Below are 21,748 nucleotides of genomic sequence, written 5' to 3' on the forward strand. Positions count from 1 at the left end.
CTGGGGTCTTTTTTAGTGCAGCTTTCATGTTAAGTGGTGTAGGCCACACTATGTTTTTTGGGGTCTATTAGGATACTGAAAGTTTGAAAACTACAGCTCTGTTTTGTGGTGGGTTTGTTTTGTTTTGGGTCTTTTTTTTTTTCAGAAATACCTGAAGCGCCAGCAAAGGCGTAATGCAGTGCATTATGAAGTATCTACTGTCATTTTTAATGGTTTTATGGATCACATGTGCTTCTGCAATTTGTAATACAGTCATTCATTAATAACTTCATGTAAAGACATACCAACTTGAATGACTGAATTACCTGCTAGTTCCCGATGTCATCAGAGAATACACGAAAGAATAGGGTACTTAAGGATCCACAAACCCAGACTGTTAACTCCTTTAGAAGTTATAATATTAACTGATACTGACTACTTTTGTGAAAGAAGTTCTGCTTCATTTTTAAATACATTCAGTTCCAAGTTGTTCTCACTAATCCATCATAATTCATTCAATGACTTTGTTTAAAAGAAAAAAAATATAGATGAACTGCATTACAGAGAATTAGTTTTAAATAATCTATCTTGGCAATATTTTGAATCATATATCATGACTACACAGTATGCTTTTATACATCATAAATTTCCTCTGCTCATGGTTAAAATAACACAGCTATTTCACTGGGTTTCTACTTGCAGCTCTTTCCATAAATCACTCTGTAGACTAGCACTATTAGAATTACTAGCAGGATATGCCTTCATCAGGGTATTACCTTTCTACGCAGTCTGACAGCCTGGATGTTAAGTTTGATGCAGGGGCATCATGACCACCTATTGCATACAAGAACCCATTCCAGGTGGTTACACCTACGCCACCTCTTCGTTTTGACATCTGAGCACAGAGGGTCCATTTGTTTGTATGAGGATCAAAACATTCTACTGACTTAAGACAAGAACTTCCATCTCGACCACCAACTGCATAAAGCCTACAAAGTAAAACAAACAAACAAACAAAATAGTTAATAAGTATTGTCTGAACAAGACAGGTTTCCTGTGATGTCTGAAAGACTTTCAAGTTTCTTAAAAAGAGAAGTTTAGAAGGAGACTTTCAACGTTCAGTACAATGTTCTGTTGCAAAAATTCAGATGCAGTTTTGCTCTGATCTTTTCCTATTATTATGATCAACTCTTGACAATAATTTACAGGAGGTTTATTTTATAGCAAAGCATTTATGTTCCAAACTATGCACATAGCTAAAATTTTCAGAAGTACTTATGTGACTTGACAAAAGTGCATTTCTAACAGGGTCAGAATGAGAAATTCGGTATGGATCTATGCACACAACAACTCTGCCCAGCCTCATCTTTGGCATTTGAGTTTTTTCTGGACCTGCGCTGTAGTTCATGAATGACAGTGCTGTGTTAAGGCACTCACACCCACTAGGTGGCCTAGTTTGCTCAGTTCTAACGAAAAGAGTTTCTAGCATTTGGTATTAACGAAGGATTTCAGCTTTTTGGAAAGGCTAGAAGGAAAACACTGGTTTTAGGAGCACTCCAGCACTGATGAATCTATAAGACTAATCAAGTAATCAAACTTTGTTGATAGATTATGCACAGAGTTTATGAGCAATTTATGCTTAGAAGCAGAAAAGCCCAGCACTATTATTTGGAAAGGAAGCTACTCAGAAGCCATTCTTATAAGAAGTAAAGTCCAGGTTCAGAGATTGCCTGAAATACTGTTAATGAAATCCTTGCATAGCCTGAGCACACTATAGTATGGTTAAATAATCAAATGAACATTAGATACATTAGTCAAATATCTCCAACAGTTACTATGAAGCACTATTTTAAGATGCCCTCAGTTGAGAAACACTGTTGCTTGGTTTTTAAAATATATTGACCAACAACCTTAAATGCAAACATCTTGTAAGTATGGTTCACCTAGTAGTTCTCAGTAATAATTCTAATACCCTTTAAAAAAAAGATATATTTCCATATAAGTTCCCATTTTTAATAGCAAAACTTGTTTAAGGTGAGGAATGCACCGAGAGATATTGAAAAATCCTGTTGCAGTTCCCAAAAGTTAATGACTAAACCCCAATACTTGATGCACCATAGCATTTAAATTAATCCCCCACTTTACCTCCCCCTAAAACATGAGAGTTTTGATCACTTATACAATGATTTCATATTTCAGGCATGGAGAAAGAAATATCAATTTCTCTATATGGAAGTTTTGAGCAAATCCTGGAGATATATCAAGTTACAGACAGACATTACTAGAAAGTGCAGAGAATTACAATAAATTTGCATGCACTTTTAAGCTTTTTAGCTGTAGAAACCTAATGTTGCTACCTAAATTAAGAGTCTAGGCAATGTTCTAATAATAGAGAAATGTGAGTCTCTAACTCTGTAGCTTTTCACCACATCTGGGACCCTCTGCTGAACATACAGGAAGTTTCAGTTTTAACTTGGGAATCTGAGACTACAGTTCCAAGGCAGCCCAAGCCACTCTGCTTGCTGGTTGTTCAAGTTCTTTCCTCCTTCCTACACTGTGTAAGCATTTCCCCTGATTCCTGCACTTGTTCTAGATCTCACAGGACCCTCTGTATTTGCATTTCAGCAATACTAATTTAGCAGGAGACCAATCTTCCAAAAAAAAAAAAGGAAAAAAAAAGCATTGAAAGCTTTTTGCTACCTTAGGATATTCAAACAGCTCAAGGGAGATGAGTTAGATAGTACATAAGAAGTGAAAATATGCGGTCAAGAGTGTAAATATTCTGCCCCAACCACAATGTTACTCAGCAAATCAGGTTCGCTTTGTCTGTTGTGGTATTCCTGTAGCTACTCTGGCAAAATATGGTTTGGATAAGCCCACTATAAGGCTGGTGAAAAACTGGAAGGACTACAGGGCTCAAAGGGCTGTAATCAGCAATATGAAGTCCAGCTGGCAGTTGGTTACTTTGTGGTGTTCTTCCCAGGCAGATACTGTGGCTGATAACTGCTCAATGTCTTCATTAATTATCTGAAAGACGTTAGTGGAAATCTGCCTTAGCAAGTTTACTGATCATATAAAATCAAGGGGAGTTGCTGATATGCTGGAGGGCTTGGTTACTATTCAGAGAGACCTAGACAGGCTGGAAAAATGGGCTGACTGTAGTCAGCATTTTCACAGGCAAATGCAGAGTCCTGTACCTGGGATGGGATATTCCCATGCAGGCTGGGTACTGACAGGGCAGGAGGTGGCTTAGCAAAAATAAACTTGGAAGTCCTGGCAGACAACAAGTCAGCAATATGCCCTTGACGAAAAGACAGCTGATCCCCTTTATTCAGTACATTTAAGATTGCTCCTGGATAGTGTGTCCAGCTTTGGGCTCTCAGTACATGAAAGATCTTGCCATATTGGATTAAGTCCAGCTGATGGTCACTAAGATGATGAGGGAGGTGGAACATAAGACATAGGAGGAGAGGCTGTCTCTGTGCAGTCTTAAGAATTCTTGAGACAGTTAAGGAGGCATCTTACTGCTGCCTTCAACCACCCAATGGAAGGTTATATAGAAGACAGATCATTCTCATAGGAATGCAATAAAAGGAGAAAGAACAAAAGACAAGTGGAAACAGGAAATTTCAGTTGGATATTAGAAGAAAAATGTTCACTACAATGGTGGTCAAACATTGGAACAGGCTGTCCAGAGAGGCTGTTGAATCTCCATCCTCAGAGATATTAAAAACTCTGGTATGACCTGTGCTATCTCAGTTAACTTTGAAACTAGAACCAACTTTAAGGCTGACCCTGCTTTGAGCTGGTGTTGGATCAGATGACTCCAGAGGTCCCTTCCAAATTAGTCTATGATTCTGTGATTCCAACTGATCTTAATTTTCACAATATTGTGACTGAAGTACCATGTGTATTTTGGGGTGCTACAGAACAATTACACTTAGTCCAAAGGAAAACAATGAAAAAATCACTCAAAGTCTAGGAATCATGGCGTACAAATAAAGACTGGAGCTGGAGTTATTCAGTCCTCATAACAGAAAGACTCTAAATACAAAAGGCTGTTGCAAATAGGAAAGAAAAGCTCCATTTTCCATGTTCACTTTGGACAGTACAAACAATATAAATCAGCAAAAGGTATTTAAAACTTCACATGAGGAGAACTTCACAGATGTATTAATAGTTAAGCAGATTGCTTAGGGAAGTTACAGAAACTTTATTACTGGAGGTTAAGAACACACCAGCCTGGCTATGAGTGTTTTAGACATAATTGATTCAGCTTTGGGGTAGCATAATGGATTAGGTCACCTTGAGGTCATTTCCAGCCATTTCCTGTAACCGCAACATAAAATGACCCAGTTGTCTGAATATGCTTTGCGTTAAGAATTAGGCATATTTTCACTGGAAAACAGCTGTACACATTTCAGATACCATTCCAGATTACATTCGTTCTGCCACAGATCAACTGTTCTGAGTTCATGCAATATAAAATTAGTACTCCTCCATGACTTTACAGTAATTTTGGAAGTTGATTATTCAAGCTCTCACAGTAAGAGGAAATCACTAGAGTTTCAGTGAAAGAGAACAACCATTTGCTCCTGCTGTAACAAGGAGATGGTCACTACTTATTTGCTCATAGAGGTGGTGTCTCATAAGTGATACTGAGGGACACTATGATGCTGTGGGGAAGCTTGCTTGCCCCAGTACAGTACATTTCCTGTGAATGAAGAAACTTGGTTCTTAATGCTATCAACAGGTATCTACCAAGAGAAAAAAAATAATCATTTAGGATGGTCCTCTAATTACTTTAAAATAACAAGACAGAAAACGGAAGTTGCCTTCACATACTTTCCATTTAATATTGCTACACCAACAGTGCTCCTTGGAGTTGACATACTAGCTACAAAGTTCCACTGACGAGCCTGTGGATCCCATCTTTCTACTGTATTCAGGTAGCTCCAGCCATCATGTCCTCCTACAGCATACATGGGACCTTCCAATACAGCTACTCCTAAAAAAACAGATATGAAAAACAATTGCTTCTGGGTAAGGGGAAAAAAGATAATGCTTTCCTAGTGACAGTTCAGTGTGCATCAAAAAATATTTAAAAACAAATAAAGAGAAATTTCCTTTTGGTAGCTAATGCTGGATATAGTCTGAAAGAGAAAAGATGTTCAATAAGCAATCTGCATTAAAACAAAGTTTCTACCCCCCTACACTTAATTTCTCAATGTGGCTTTTTTTTTTTTTTGAGCAACCCTAAAAAATAACTTTTTAAAAATAAATGTTCAGCCTTTAGAAGACTCTACATACCAAGACCATGACGATGAGTGGACATAGGTGGCATTACACTCCAAGTTTTTGTTCTGGGGTTGTAGCATTCCACGGTATTCAATGTTTTCAGTCCATCTCTGCCACCAACAACATACAATTTATCATCTAAGACTGCGACTCCAAACTGTAATCTTCGTCCATTCATATTTGCAACAGGAGTCCACATGTTGGTTCTAAGTTCATACTTTTCAATGCTTGTAGCTCCTAAATGACAACATATGCAAATTATATATTAAAAAAAAAAGGTCTAAATTATTAGGATATAGTTTTTATTTCAGCAGTATGCTGATCCTACAAGACAGCATGACATCCTTTATGATTTCAAATGAATCATAAGTCTAGCTTTGAAAATGTTTATTAAAGCTACATGTTTTTTTTAACCTAATAAACAGCATAAATTTAAGATTTTTCAGGTTCTATACTGTAGAATCTTTGAATTTTAGAATTAACATGCTGTAAAACACATCTATCAAACATTAATTTTAAAAAGAAACAAAACAGCTTACAAACTAATCACTATAAAAGCCAATACCTTTTGTTGCATCCATTCCTCCAACCGCAAACAACACCCCTACCGTAGATTTTCTAGGTTTGGTGCGAGGACTTTGCAACATAGGTCGTCTCTCTGGCAACAGATGGTACTTCATTGCTTCCATAATAAGTTTTTGACATTCAATGTCATCCCGAAACAGTGCATTATTTTCCATATCTGCCAGAAACTATGAAAAGAAAGAAAATTAAACAAGTTGCATTGTTATAAACCGCATGAAGAAAAACAAGATTACAACAAAACATTTTATCCAAAGATTTCTACTGCTCAACTTAAAACCTATATATTGTCAAAGCTGTCATACAAAAAAAGACCAGGGTAAAGATAAATTTGTAATAAACAAAACATTCACATTTTAATGTTCTTAATGGATGATTTAAGCTTAGTGGTCTCAAGGAAGAAATACCAGGCTCCTGTTATGTAAGTCAGTTTAACACCACGCTTTTACTCCTGAATCCACAAATCTGTCCAATCCAGAGGTCTATAAAAGCTGCTTCAGGCACAGGCTGAATATTTTAATGTATATGCTATTCCTCAGTCTGACAGTGACCCAGATCACAGTATATCAACTAACAAAAGCATTTGTTAAAAATTATAAAGATCAAGGATGCAAGTAAATTTGACAAGTGTGAAATTTTAAATTTGACTTAAATAAAACTCAAGTTACATAAAGACTACTAATTATTAATTAATAATTTTGAAGATTCTGGAGCATTTTTGTACTCCCATGTTTTTTATCAGACTGCAGGAAAAATACATTAGTAAGTTGAGCATCCCAGCTGTAATTATTGGAAGTCTGGAAAACTGACTTTTTTCTGAGCTGCAAGACATGGCCTGAATAACAAAGAAAAGCAAGGCAAATTCCCCACTGGGATCTTGGAAGTTATAAGAACAATGAGAAGAAGGCAAATGTCTCTGAACAAAATCCAAACACTTTATGAATGTCAGAAATACAAGCCCATAAAACAGAATGAGATGTCATTGAAATTTGTCATCAGTACTAAAAGGACTCGTTATGAGATAGTTGTGCATAATAAGGTGTGTATACCCCTGGCCTGCAGCTGCCTTAGGCATCCTCTAGACCCGTCCCAACAGATCCATATCCATTGTTGCATGCATAGTTCTTTTCCATATCCACAGTTGCATGCAAGAAAACTAGGGCTTGTACACAACACGACCAATTCAGACCTCCAATATATATTTTCCTGATAGACAAGCAGCATTTAATCTTTAAATCTACACCATGTGTGTGTTTGTATGAGTTTCGCACCAACAGGATGCAACCTGATATTTTTTCCAGTTTCTCACTCCCTTTCACAGAGTCTATGAGAAAGCAACTGAAATATCTCAAAGCAACTTCATCTCAGTTAAAAAGAAACGTACTCTAAGATTGTTTTGGTACCCAAGAAACCTACATGCTCTTGAGACTAAACCTACTGTATTACCATTTTCTGCAAACATTCTTCACTGAAAGAGCTTGAAATGGGCTTACTTAAATGAAAGCAATTTTTTTACAATTTTGATTATTTACATAGTTCCATGTATTAAAAGCATTTTTAACTGAGCAGTTACTAATAATGTGTTAGCATGAAACTGTAGCCATTGGAAACCTGATGAAGAGAGACATAATGAAGATACTTAAATACTAAGAATTTCTATCTAAAAGGAGGCTGAACCCATCTTATAACTTAGAAATTGCTAAATCATCCTTTCCATTATCAGAGATGGAATACTTGCCACTTTTTACACCTTAAGAAGCAGACAAATATTCATCTTTAGCCTTTGTAACAGGAAAAAATCCAGACTTACGAACACTTAGGACACTGCTTGCATTCACCAAAGATAGGACAGAATGATATGTACAAAGAGATCCATAAAAACTCAACCAACAGAAGTGACAACTCTTTATGATTTTTTGCTTCCAGTGCTACAGTTTCACAGTATTTACCAAAGGGGTTTTTTTTTAAGTATATGAATCTAATTTTCTTTGCATCTCTGCTTCCAATGTTATTGATTTCAGCAAGTTGTTCAATTTTCTAATTTCATTTCTTTCACGTAGCTTTAATCCTTCAACCGTAAAATTGGAAACCTTTTCATTATGTTATGTTTGCTGTCAGATTGCCTAATGTCATGTGATCATGAAGCAAAACATGATTTTGAAAATGTTAAGACTATTTTGAGTAGTTCAAACCAATTTACTCAATACGCTATTTGTTGCCATATTAAAACCACTTTTATTTGTTCAAGAAAGTAATAAATAAAAAGGCAAGACAAAAATATATTATAAAGTAAATATATATTTGGAGAAGACACGAAAAATTAAAGATAAAATAACAAGTGAAATATGATATTGGTTTTGTATTCCAATCTGCTGTTTCCCTAATCAGTTACTGAGTGGACATAATTGGATTTTGGTAAATATTTCTGGGATAAATTCTGTACTTTCAGTTTCTAAAGATGTTTCAATTACAGTCCATTAAGTAAAAGGAAAACAGCAGTGGTTACTTAGCTATCAATTAATTAAGTGTTCAACAAAACAATGATTTCCTCCAGGTCAACTGGCTTACAGTGTATTATGTTTCTAGAAAAAGTGAATTACAAAGTCAGGAGAAAATCCTGCCACTGCACATATAATAACCAGTATGGAAATATTAATACTAAAATGCTTGCTAGTAAGTCTTACTATCCAGCAAGAGGATACCAGATTAGAGGTAATTCACAGAATGTTGTATATGTGATTTATCACTATGAATGAATTAAACTCAGCTTTTGTTGCATTAATGAATTCTACTTATTTTTCAAGATACAAACTACCATGCCTGTACAACATGCTAAGTCCCTAAATGTAGGTCTAAGAACCCAAATCATTAAGAACCCTGAAGCTTTTATGGTTTGTCACTGTTGATGCTGTAGACATTATGCCCACTATAAACTAGAGAGGAATTGAACAATTTACTTGTGGAGCAAGAAGAGGCAGCCTAATGTAAGCCAGGAGTTTACTGAGATCTTTCCTTCTCTGTTCCAAATCATGCCGAACCCATGTAAGTAGTGCATTCAGTATAGTTTCTTCATTAGGAATATTCATGTCATCACTTGCTAAAAGCTTTGCAATTTCAGTGGCTGGCAATAATAGAAATTCCTGGTTTCTAATTACTTCCATGAAGTTTTCCTGAAAAAGAAGAAGAAAAGTATTTTTCATACAGGAGACATGATACTTTGAAGACACTTGATGGAACTCCTCCTATATCTTCCCTCATTTCTTTCCCTTCACACCATCTCTCAGCTGGGCCAGTAAATACCTCTGGAGAACTGATCTGGGAGAAAAGAGAAGTAAAATGAAAATGCACAAAGTTATTTTGACCGCTGATCGTTTCCCCACCTGTATCATTCAGTCCCACAGACAGATACGCTGAAACAACTGAGGGGAGTTGTAAGGACAGAAAAAAGCAATGGGTTGTAGGGGTTACTCCCTTGGCATGGCAGACTGAAGAAAAACTTTCAGAAGTACAGCTTAACAAAATAAAAATTGCAGTTTGTTCCTGTTGACAAATTGGAATATGAAGTAAGATGTTTTGTCAAGCAAAGACCACAACATGCTACAACTACTGGGCGCATCTGTAACTTTTGATTGCTGCTGAAATATGGCATTAAGTTTTCAGAGGAAATGAACAACACCAACAATTTTATTGTTGACTTGAAATTGATTATTTTAAGTTTATTTTACTATTTTATAGGTTTTTTACAGTTGATCTGATTGGCTGGGGAGCAGAACATACAAAGAATAGACAATATAGTACATGACTGACTTTATTAACAGTATTACCTTGATAGGATTAAATTTTCTAACTTTCATTCTGTCGTTTCAAGTAACAAATCCTTACTTCAAAATAGGAAAGTCACTATTTGTAACACTTTTGACACTGGTGACCTATTACTTCAGAATACTAGGACTTGTAGAATGTTCTGTAAGGGTTGTCATGAACTTACGCAGAAACAGCAGAAAGGTATGTAAAACCATAATAAGCACTATGAACGTACAGTGAGAAACCTAAATGTAACAGAAAAGGGTGAGATTGTGTTTATCCTCTTTCCCCATACACCTTTACAAGGCAGCAAAGAAAAGTAAAAGTAGTCTATGAATCACAATGTGTTATTATATTTTGGTAGCTCAAAACCCAGTTAGCCTCATATTCCAAACTGAGAGCAGCTTTGTGACAATGAAACTGCATTACAACCAGTTTAGCAAAAGCACTGCTGATAGCCAGCAGAGTGCTTGGTTTGCTCTGCCATCACAGGTACCTCCAAAACACCTGGAGGACCAAGTGCATTAGATCCACAGATAGGGAAGTCTAACTAGGCCTGATATTAAAATTAGCTTTACTTTCCATCTTGTTTAATGATTTAAGAAGAAAGAATTGCACACTGATGAAGAAACTCTGGATTAGAAGCACATACATGTTGGAAACAGAAGAGGAGAAACTTGGGAGCTGAAGCAGGACCTGCACTGCAAAACAGGTATGAATTTAGTATAAAAAATTACAGCCACAACATACAGTACAGTTTGGTATTGCATATGCAAAGGATATCGTGACAACAAAGCAAAAACAGTAACAATTCTTCCTTTTTATTGCTTAGTCTAATAATTTCAAAGCTATGCCTCAGTACTCTAAAAATATGAACAAATTAAAGAATGCAGAGGAAAGAGGAAAAAACAAATAAGGAGTAAATAATGAAAGCCACACATGCATAAGACAACTACAAGGCGCAAAAGGGAATGATCAAAGTGACTCCACCCCACAGGTAACTCTGAAGTTGAATAGGAGAAGAATTTGAAGTGTTATCTGTGCATATTAGAACTGCATTTATAAAATTTGGAAAGGAAAATTTTACATTTAATATCTTAAAAGCTTCCCTACTAGAGAGATCCAATTGGCTACACAAAATTAGTACTTCCAAGTGAAAACTGCAACAGATTAGAACAGAGATAGAATTGTCTTTTCCTCTTTATTTTACCTCTCTGCATTGCAAAATGAATGTTAAGAAAATGAGCAAATACAGGAATTAAAAACAATTAAAGGATCATCCCAATATTCAATAGCACTATACATGCACTAGTATTTATTTTATTCTAATATTGAATGCTTGGGAGTAAAACTGAAGCTGAAAAACAAACAGAATTATTTCCAGAGTTTAAACATGCAGTTCACAGAAATTAAGATTCCAACAAGTTCATTTTTTCCACTGCTGGTTTTTTTGTTGATTCTCTGTCCTAGAGGGTATGTAAGCTGGAGCTGTGCTTTTAGTTTTGCTAAACAAACAGGCAGTGAGCACTCCCAAAGAGAAATGCCAACACTTACTACCATAACCTTCTCATACTGTCTATCCAGATCACAGGAAGAGAAAGGGGAAAGCACCTGCACAGAAAGTTTCTTTTGTCTCTGAAGACAATGACAAGCTGATCTTGCGTAAGTCAGTCAGGGATCCTCTTTGGAAAGCTTTTTTCCAACTGGATTTCATCACTTCAACAGCTGTGTATAAAAAGCCTGATTCTCCTTCTTGTTGCTTGCAGACAATTGCTTTCTGATGGGAACAAGTTCAACTTCCTCTTGCTCCCACTCTGTTTTTAAAGCAGAGACTCCTTTGGAGCATAATATCAAAGCATTCCACTGGGAATACAGCCACTCTTTGGCCTACGTCTGGGTTTTATTTTATAATCAGAATCTGACAATTCCTCTTCCTCTAAGGACAGAGATTCTGAAGACAAAAAGGAGAAGCCAGTGTATCTCCTAGCATTCTTAACCTCCTCATTAGCCTTTTCTTTCCTTCTTCTTATGGGAACTCTCTGTGAAAGAACAGGATATTTCAGAGAACAAATGGTCTGCAGTTTCAATCCCCTGCTTTTTGGTCCTGAAGTAAAAAATCAATTTCCCACCCAAAAATTAACTCCTCAAAGAGCTTGGAAACTGTATCAAATGAGTAGCCTGAGGTTTACAGACTGGCTAAAGCATGAATGCACAGTCCCTGTGCTCAATCATAACCTTAAATTTACCCTTCAGCAACTGCAGAGTGAATAATACTGATATTTTTAACCACAGGTCTACCTCAGACTTTATACAGAGCAGATAAATATTGGGAGCACAAAAGATAAGACATACAATCGTTATTTCTAAGTGGTACTGAATCCCTACTGTGGCATCCAGTGAGCTGGTTTATCTCCCTCTACACTGTGTCAGAAGGAATAGAACACTGGAGAGCATCAGCACACCTGCAGGCTGGGAAGGACTATGCTCTGGGGCAGCATAACAGGCAACTCTAACCACAAGTCCCTGTTTAAAATTTGAATCTGAGGCGTTTGACTCACAGGATCTACATGAGAACAAACAGGGAATGTAGACCTATTTACTGGCTGTTTTGGTCGGCTGGTCAACTGAGGCATGAATTCACTAGGGACAGCTGAGCTATCTGACCTCCTGGTAAACCATTAGTGCTCAGACGGATGTCAGACAGCAGCTACTTTGCTTCTAGTCAGCATTAAAAGATAAATCAACCTAATGCTTTCAGCGTGCCCAGGGTTTGTTTAGAGTACAGCTACTGCAGTTTTACTTCTCTCTGCGTCGTTTTTTGATTCCAAAACAGGCTGGGAAGCATGCAGAAATGTTTTTAGTCTTGCCAAGGCAGTACAGATCTATTGTGCTACTGCTAGGCAGAACTTAGGGAACCTGAAAGCCAGAATTATCTTGGGTTTTCACAGGTGAAAAGATGTGTTTTGGGCACTAACACAATCCTTGGGTCAGGCCCTTTGTGGACAAAAAGATACTGACACTTCTCCCCTTTTCATGCTTCCCCTCACCAAAAGACAAACCATCTAGTTTGTTGCAAGAAAAACAGGACAAATTATACCACTTCGCTTCCTCTTCCCAAGTCATAAACTCCATATTGCAATGACTTTTTGTTACCCAACTCCTGCCTTACAAGAGAAAGCAAGTCTAAGTGTCCCACTTCTGTGCTTTTGCAAAATTCCTAGCTTCTACGCTTGGCCTCAGTCTGTTACTCTATCCTCTCCAAGTTTTTCTTCTTACACACAGTGATTGGCTATGCTCAGAAATCATGCTAACTCCAAAATTAAAGTTATCTGGATCTTGTAACACTTCTCTGCTTACACACTTCTGAAGGCTTCTGACGAAAATCAACATGACTTTTCACTCTGCTTTACGTGTGAAAAGCTGAGCAACAAAGATTACGAAGCTGTAAACACCGGGACTAACTCAGACATTATCACGTATAATGTTTAGCACGTATGCTTTTCTTTCTGGTTGTAATTAGGAAATTTAAAATCTGGCTACTGAAGAACCTACTGACTAAGAACACTACACTATTCACTGTAAGTATTTTGTGTTCTGGAAATAACACCAGCTACCTTTTCCTCAACTTCCCTTCAGTTTACTTCTTCGTGAAAGAACAGCTATTGGTTTTAATTCAAGGTACATTATCAACTGCTTCAAAGAAACAAGATAAAAAAGGGGTGTTCTTTTGCACAGAAGGCATTTTGTGCAAAAAGTCTTTACAAATTTAAGTGACGCATGGCTACTGGCCAGCCTAATAAAATTCCTGAATTTATAATTGTATAACTCCAATACTAAATATAAACCACAGCAAAACAGGATAATCTTTGCAAAACATACCTTTACCCAGATACATATCATGATTCTGTCAACAGTATTCTATATCCCTGACGCATAAAAACCAGAGTTGTTCTTTTATACAGCATTAAAATTGTAAGTGATCACTTCAGTTTATTTCATTTTTCACTTAATGCAGCCTGAGGATTTTTCAAGCTTTATTTGCAATGTGAAAAAATTGACCTGTTTTGATGATACTTAAAAATTATTGTCCTCTAAAAAAACTATTTATCAACTGTCAAGAGTAAGCAATAAAATAATGCAACACTTAAGTCCTTTCAGCATAACATATATCTACATCTTTAATATGAAGAAGCACAGCATTCAAACCCTTCTTATTAATTCTTTTTTTCAATTGCACTGTATTATGCAATTAAAATCATGCCATAAAATCATGCTAATGCTTTCCAGTGACTCTAATGAACATTATTCAGACAAAGCGGGTCTATTAGCAGACGTAGGCCTGCTGGGACGGGCGCTTCAGTTTAACTGAATGCTCATTTAATCTGAATTTCCAGTCTCCATGTAAAGAACTATTTTAATGAAGCAGGTAAGATGTTTATCAAATTACAGCATGTGTCATAAAAACCTTTAAACCTGAGAAGTTGCTTTATTTGCAGAAAAACAGTTATATTGCAATCTGATTTTTTTCTGTCAAAGCAAAAGGAAAACTCATAGCAAGTTATGTACATATTTAAAAATAAATTAAAATGTAAGTATTTTATATTATTAATTACCTTCTACTTCAAGTGCTTTAGAAGAAACAAATTTACACGGAAAAGCCAGAAGTATATAATACACTCCGTATAATCCCCCACTGTTCTATGCTGCCCACTGCATAAAAATAATTCGTTGCTTTACCAAATAGAATTTCTAGGTAGTACAGGTGCACTTAACCTTAGGCTCTAATACTTCTTAGGGGAACGAGCATCAAGTAGCTAACACTTACTACTGTTGAACATTTTCTTATTTCAAACAGCTTTCAAACAAATGAAATTACTTGGGGATTTATTTTAATTGAAGATTCAATTGGACTATACATTTCTATGCAGTTTCCATAGCAACATTCATTTCAAACTGAAGAAGCTGCTTCTCTATTACTCATTATTACTAAAATTCAATTTCATGTCTCTGTTGGAACTAAACAACATTAAAAGAGGCCTTGGGAAGAATCCATCTAGAACAACTAATTAGTTTTGAAAATGGCTTTTTAAAATCCACCTAATTTAAATTTCATCCACGTCAAAGCCTTAAAAGCAACAATTTTGCAACTGCCGTAAACAACGGCCAAAAGGCATAGAACTATTTTCCTGTGGTGTGAACAATGAAAGACAGGTGCTGTACAAGATTGCTCTTAGGAAATTCACAGCCCCTTTATGCCACAAAAAAAAGTCATGAACTGCCAGTTAAAGTAGTAAGACTATAATCCCTAACATTTATCTTTAAAGATGCATTAGTCTAAGATTTATTACTGTTTTGACTTGGCAATGCACTTATAAGAGACATGACAATAGCACAGACCAAAGGATACACGCACCCTGGAAAAGAACAAATAGATAAAAGGAGGAAAGTTCTCTTTTTGCATACTTTTTGTATCACTGCCTTGCTCAACATCAATTCTAATATTCCTTTATCTTTACTGTTTCATCTGAGTGTCTACGTAATTACATTCTCCTTACTTTTGCTTGAGCAATAATGAAGATCAAGAATAGAAACATTTAAGTTACAATCTGTAGGCTACTATTGACCTGTTTTGGTAAAATTCAGCATGAACGCGATTTTAAATACACCACTGAGGAAGAACATTATATCATATAAAAAAATAACTATTTTAACTTGTTAAACATACTAAACCAAGTTATTTTAAGTTAAGAAGAAATAAACTTAAAAAAAAAAGAAAGGAGTTCTAAAACCAGCACAGATTAAGGTAGCAAAAGGCAAACACATGGATTTCTAATAGTAATTACAAGACTGAAATCACTCCTCTTGGATCTAAGCCAAGAATTTAATGGCAATGCAATGCCTTGCCCCACAAGTAAATTAAGTACTATCTTCATTTCCACATCTCTTATGCAGTATCTACATGCCCTCATTCAGGTCCCAAGAGCTTACATAGGTGAAATTTCATCAAGAAAACAAAAACATGCCTCGCAAAACTGCAAAGAACAGATGAATTTGCCTCAGATAATTCTGCCGCCTTCTACTGATAACATTACTAAAATACGCTTGTGAGAAGGAAAATAACTTTTTACTTTAAAATAAAGGATGACTATAAGAAGATGAAGGTTAATTAAGTTGGTAGATCAGTTTTTCTATAAATTAACTCGGAAAATATCATTGGCAAATTTGTATTTAGTCCCATGTTGCTGAACCTGGCATAAAGTGCTTGCTGCCATCCTGACATCCCATTTCTAAGAATTAAGGATGATGTAGAATCTATATTTATGAATGCCCGCGTTCACCCAAGGTATAACTTAAAACTTGATTACTCCAGCTCATTACAAAACAATAATTCTGCAGTTTCATTTAATAATGTGTTATTTTGGAATACATGATGGCAGCTTGCCTACTGCTAAGTCTGTAGTTTTTGACTGACAGAAATAAGAACAAGCTTTTGAATTACTTTATTGAATGCATATCAGGAAATCTCATTACCATTAATGTTTGCTTATTTCCTTCCAACTCTAAACCAGCAACTTTATAGTTATATTGCCATTTCTCATCATGGGAACATATGTGCATTCTTGCTTGGAAAATAATCAAGGCTTTCTTGGGGAAAAACATTAGTATTCTATTCAGGCAAACATTCTGTATTTTTCCTTACTAAATAAAGCAGAGGAGACTTAACAACGTACCATAGTGTAATTGTGAGCCACCTTGTGCAAGTCAGTGCATCCCTGTGCATCAGCAAAAGATCGGATTCCAAGGCAATTGGACGGGTGAAGTTGCTTCATTAGGAATTTGCAACATGCTTCTACAACCTGAGAGAGCTGGAGAAGGCAAGCTGTAGACAACAGGCACTCAATGTTATCTTCTTTTAATTCAAGGCGACCTAGTAACATTGAAAAGTAGATCACATAATTATGCTTTTATCATTTATTAAATTCCCCAAAAGTCAGAGGCAACAGCATTATTTACAGATTACATGGCAGAATAGAAGACAGCAAACATCACCCTCAGCAACAGGTAACCAGCTTTTCAAAACTAGTACCTATAATGATGAAAGAAAAGGGAATCCTAACAGTATTCCTTTTTTTTTTGTCAGACTTGACACACTTAAAGCATTCACATAATTTGTTAGCTAACGAAATACAGTATTATCAGAGAAACTGTATCCTACCAGGTAATGATGATTTCTTTTTATTTATTTATAAGGAATCAAATAATGTGACCAATAATTTCTAAAAAGCATTTGAAATGTAGTAATGGAATATATAATGCTCACAGGAAGACAATTCATTAGATGAAATTCTATTTTCATTCTAATTACCTGTATATGCATATTGGACCAGAGCCCATAATGCATTTGGCTCCACACCTTCCATCTTGATTTCTTCCTGTCTTGCTTCCCTTACGTCATTAGTGAACATTGCTGCAAAGTAGTCCGAAACAGAGGAGAGAACCAACCTGAGTACATGGCGCAGGAGAAAAGGAGAGAGACAAAGAGAGGAAAAGAAAAAAACTCTTAGTCAACTTGATGTTTGTTAATTTATGATTCATTACTTTGCCCTTTGAAGGAACACTGTACTGAGAAAAATATTTTAAAATTGACAAACTGCTCTATGCTCTAGTTCCTCTCTATGAATAATGAAGTACTGTTGGTGAATCTACATTTGCTGCTGAAGTAAACGAATTACCCTTTCAAAGCTCAATGACTTTTAATAGCCAGCATGACATACCCCACAAAAACGCATAAATTGGAAATGGAATATAAATATACATTATGGAAATAATAAAAAAATTGAATTGACTTCCATTTATATTATGTCGGTTACTTTTTTAAATGTGAAAGAATGGTTACCAGTCCTTTTCAAAGTGCTTTAAAATGCCTTTACTCTTGGTGCATGCATATGCATTCATTTACTAAAACTGACACCAGAACTAGGCACAGGAAACTTGGAGATGGCACAGACAGACCAGTCTCTATTAAGGGTATATATTTAGCCTTTTGTTAACAGTTCTGATTATTTTAAGATACCACATAAGTAAGCGTATTACTGCTTAACATGCATTTCTTTGGATTACCAAGAGTAAAACACACTGTGTATATAACAAAGCTGCCCCACAAATTGTGTGAGTCGTCATGTCTCAGTATGTGTTCACAAGACTAGGGTGAAAAAGAAAGGAAATCATGTGAAGCAGGAATATCCAAGCCCACAGTTCTGCTCTATGAAACCTACCATAACTATTCACTAGATCTGCTGGTCTTGTCTCCAAGAGACCTCCAGGAACAGCCTTATGGTTTGGATGAGTTTTTGTTCTGCAGCCATTCAGTGTTGTCTTGCTCACAAGGAATTAAAATGCAAATATACTTGCATATTTACTGAACTATATGAACAGCAAAGCCCAAAAATCAAGCCTACTTATCAGACTACACAGTCTATCTGCATATATTTAATGAATTTAATACTTCACAAAATGTCAGTTTATTCCGTGCTGAATCATTATATTGGCTTGTCAAGACGACGGAGGTCAGGACCACAAAACAGAGTAAAATTAATGGAAAAGGTGAGCAACAGTGCTTAGGAGTAAATCTAAACATGCATTAATGGAGAAGATTTACAGGTACATACACAAAGTCATTAACTACAGAAAACTATCTCTTAGTTAATAAACTGCAAAGTAATAAATTGTTGACTAATCACAACCACTTTTTTGCTGCTAATTTTCTGACCATTGACCATTTGATCAGGCCTACAGCAGGGTAATCCTCTTTTTCTACTTGCTGAGGCAACAGAGTCCCATTAAGAGAATACTGGGAAATGATTAATTTTAATATCTCATATGACTGAAGTTTTGTAATGAGAAATAAAGTTCTGTTGTTTTAAAGAACATATTTTTATTGAACTATGAGATGTATTGCGTGGCTGACTTGCTGTAAAATGAGAACATTCTGCCAAGCTAGTGCCAGGCACCACTTCCAGACATTTTAACCTCAGGCTTAATGACATCTGCAATTGAATCAAAATACTGCCTCCTAGAGATCTGTAGAACTTTTGTGAAATTAGAGGGCGCATATGTATATGCATCAAAGGAAAGTTTCTGCAACTGCTTTTGATGCTAGAATGAGATGAAAACATCAGATTTGTATGTACAGAACAGGGGGTTCTCAGTGGAGTGGAAAGCGTGTAGACGAACAGATTTGAATAACCCAAGTATCTTGGCAGGTCCAAATCAGAATTAAAAAAAAAAAAAAAAGCAACCTAAAACTTAAAATATTCACCTCTGGCAATACTGACTTAAAATTTCTACACTGAATAGAGCTTGAAAAAGAAAGGCCTCTGTGATGGAAAACAGAACCTAAAACCTAACTTTAACACTGGTTTGGTTTTTTTTTTCTCCTCCTTTTGTTTTTTTCTTCCCCCTAACAGTTAAACTGGCTCATTTAGCCACAGAATTCTTCAGAAAGTGCCTCGACTGTACATATATTAGCAAGAACTATTGAAGAAATAACAAATAATAACCCAAGTCTCCAGACAAATACCTTCTACCAGCTATGCGATATCAGCAAATTTCTAGCCGTTAGAAATTATCAGCAATTTAAGATGCAACACATTTACTATTTTTGCAAGCTTGTATTTGGATTCATGAGCAGGTAAACATGCTTTACAGTGTTAAGTGCTTTACAGAGAGCAACTTGCATTTGCTGAAACAGGATGTGCAGCCCAGGAGTAGATCAATACAAGTAATATGTCAAAGCATAAATTATACTGCTAATAATTTAATAATAATTTTAGCCAAGAGCATGTTCACATGAAAAGTCTTAGAACAGGTATCCACACTTCTCTCTTAATTCAGCTAATTTAGAAGAAAAGTTCTTTCAAAGAAAGAAAGGGAATAGAAAGATACAATGTCCGTGCATCAAGGAGACACTGAGCTCACATAAAAGAAAACAAAGGGAGACTTCCTGCCAGCTGGCCTTTTCTTGTCCTATGTTTTTCCCATGAGTCAATAAAAATCAATTACTTCTTTAGTCATGCCATTTGACAGTCACTTGTTCCTCAATCATTTAATCAGCTACTAACTGATTTTTTTTTCTTTCAATCTTTTTTTGGATTGTTTGAAATGAAACTGCTTTCCCAGATACAGATTATACAACATGAAGCAGCTAATACCATCATAGAAGTGAAGAATCCATGGAAGACTTTCCCATCCATATTTGACCTTTTAGCTCTTACAGAACTTTTTTAGTAAAGTACGATTTTTCAAAAGAAAATCTGTGCAATGACTATAAAAACTAGATTTATATCAGCAATCTCCTTGTTAAATAGAGCCATCATGACTGTTAGTATTTGACATGAAGAGAATCTCTTTGTGCTATTTATTAATCATTAAAATTAACATATTCATCCATATCAAGAGTTCACTGAAAACTACTGATGCTACAAAATACTGCCTTTCCTCAGTTCAAAAACTGAAGCTACATTTTTTGTATTTTGAGTTTCAAGTCTTTTTTTTTCCTCTAGAAGTAACACTTCTTTCATATCTACTAAATCAGTATGCATTTACATTAGCAAGGCCTCTTAACAGTATCACCCTGACTCACCTCCCCCTCTCAAACAAAAAAATTAGGAAAAAGTCTTAATACAGTTGGCATTGTATTGTTTTGACTGTGGATGTGTACCCTTACCCTTCTTCTGATCTAATTACCAGCAACTGCCAAATACTGAGTTCTGCACAGATAAGGTTTCAAGAATTTAGACTCTTGAGTTACATGTAGTAGGTTGGCTGCTCCTTTTCAGTGCACAGGAAAAATGCAGAGAAAAAGGAACACGTGAATACCAGAATTTTTCATCTGTGTGATTATAAAATGTCTGAATAATTAATCTCTCTGGAAAAATACTCAACAGATAGCGCCTAAATATACTGACAAACTGAGTGTTTCACAGCCACCCTATTCCTACAGGAGGTTCCAATGCTATTGATGCATTCATTTCTCTGGTGTATGCCAATTAAAAAACAGAATGATCCACCATGACAGCTTAATTTATTTTGAAGAGTTTTCTAATCTCACTGTTATTTATTGAAAGCCAGTAAAAGATTTGTAAGCAGGGCAGAATGCCTGAATTAAATTGTACTTCTTGTTGGAATTGCCACATGCTGCATCATCTAGACAGTTTTCTGGGGTTTCTACGCAATTACTATGTAAAACGCCAATAGTTGTCAAACCCAGCAATTTACAGATTTAGTATCTCCCAACCTGATTCACCTGACAGAATGAAGCGTAGCTTCTTAACATCTTAAAGATAAAAGGGACTCTTCTAGGCAACTCCTTGTTTGTGAATGTGCAACAGCTGAAAATAATCCCAGGGAACTCAACAACACACTAATAGCATTCATGGAGGTTCTAAGGTGATACTGAATAGTTCATGTGTCCTAGTATAAAGCACCTCCTACACTGGTGGCTTCAGATAGCTTCTATTCTTGATTACAAAGCATGTCAGCAATAAAAAGAATATATGGAAAGTGTACTATCCCATGCTACTCATATATCTGTAGTTATTTAAAACAAGTATGCTTAAAAGCAAGCAATACCTAAAACCACACACAATATTTTTATGTTAAAATGATTTCCAATTACAGCTCTCTTCCACGGAAATCAAACCTTTCAAAATCCATTTGCTGCTTCTGACACTGAAATGATGATTACAATAAACCCTTTAGTAAAACTTTTCAAAACAACCCAGCAGTTAGTAGCAATAGTACTTTTTTAGCATGCAGCTATCACAGAACTGGTTTTTTATATAGTTAACTTTGTAGAAAGGCACTTTGTGTTAAGCTTTTATAAACATGTAGCTAAAACAAACAAAAAAAATGCTGATGTGAAGGATTTACAAACTAAGGCAATACAGGCTGTGAAAGAAAGGAAGTATTATTGAGCCATATGGCAAAGAAGTAGAAAGATAAATAAGCCTCAAGATAAAAAATGTCTGCAAACCAGGATTTGTGCTCTTCCTAACAAGCTTCCTAACACCTAAAGTACATAAGC

General features: G+C 35.9%; 1 protein-coding gene across 5 annotated transcripts in view; it reads right to left on the reverse strand.

Moving 5' to 3' along the window:
- KLHL5 (kelch like family member 5) overlaps positions 1-21,748 on the reverse strand; it is a 58,571-nt gene that overhangs the window by 5,399 nt on the left and 31,424 nt on the right. For 4 of the 5 annotated variants that reach the window (XM_069856186.1, XM_069856187.1, XM_069856183.1 and 1 more), the window contains 7 exons: positions 17,030-17,166; positions 16,395-16,591; positions 8,817-9,029; positions 5,843-6,029; positions 5,290-5,514; positions 4,825-4,987; positions 756-968 (listed from right to left, as the gene is read on the reverse strand). In XM_069856186.1, coding sequence (XP_069712287.1) covers positions 756-968; positions 4,825-4,987; positions 5,290-5,514; positions 5,843-6,029; positions 8,817-9,029; positions 16,395-16,591; positions 17,030-17,166 — 1,335 coding nt within the window. The remainder of the gene's footprint in view (positions 1-755; positions 969-4,824; positions 4,988-5,289; positions 5,515-5,842; positions 6,030-8,816; positions 9,030-16,394; positions 16,592-17,029; positions 17,167-21,748) is intronic. The other variant, XM_069856185.1, reaches the window with a different exon arrangement.

Source organism: Phaenicophaeus curvirostris, chromosome 4 (assembly GCF_032191515.1).
Source record: "Phaenicophaeus curvirostris isolate KB17595 chromosome 4, BPBGC_Pcur_1.0, whole genome shotgun sequence".
Lineage (NCBI taxonomy): Eukaryota > Metazoa > Chordata > Aves > Cuculiformes > Cuculidae > Phaenicophaeus > Phaenicophaeus curvirostris.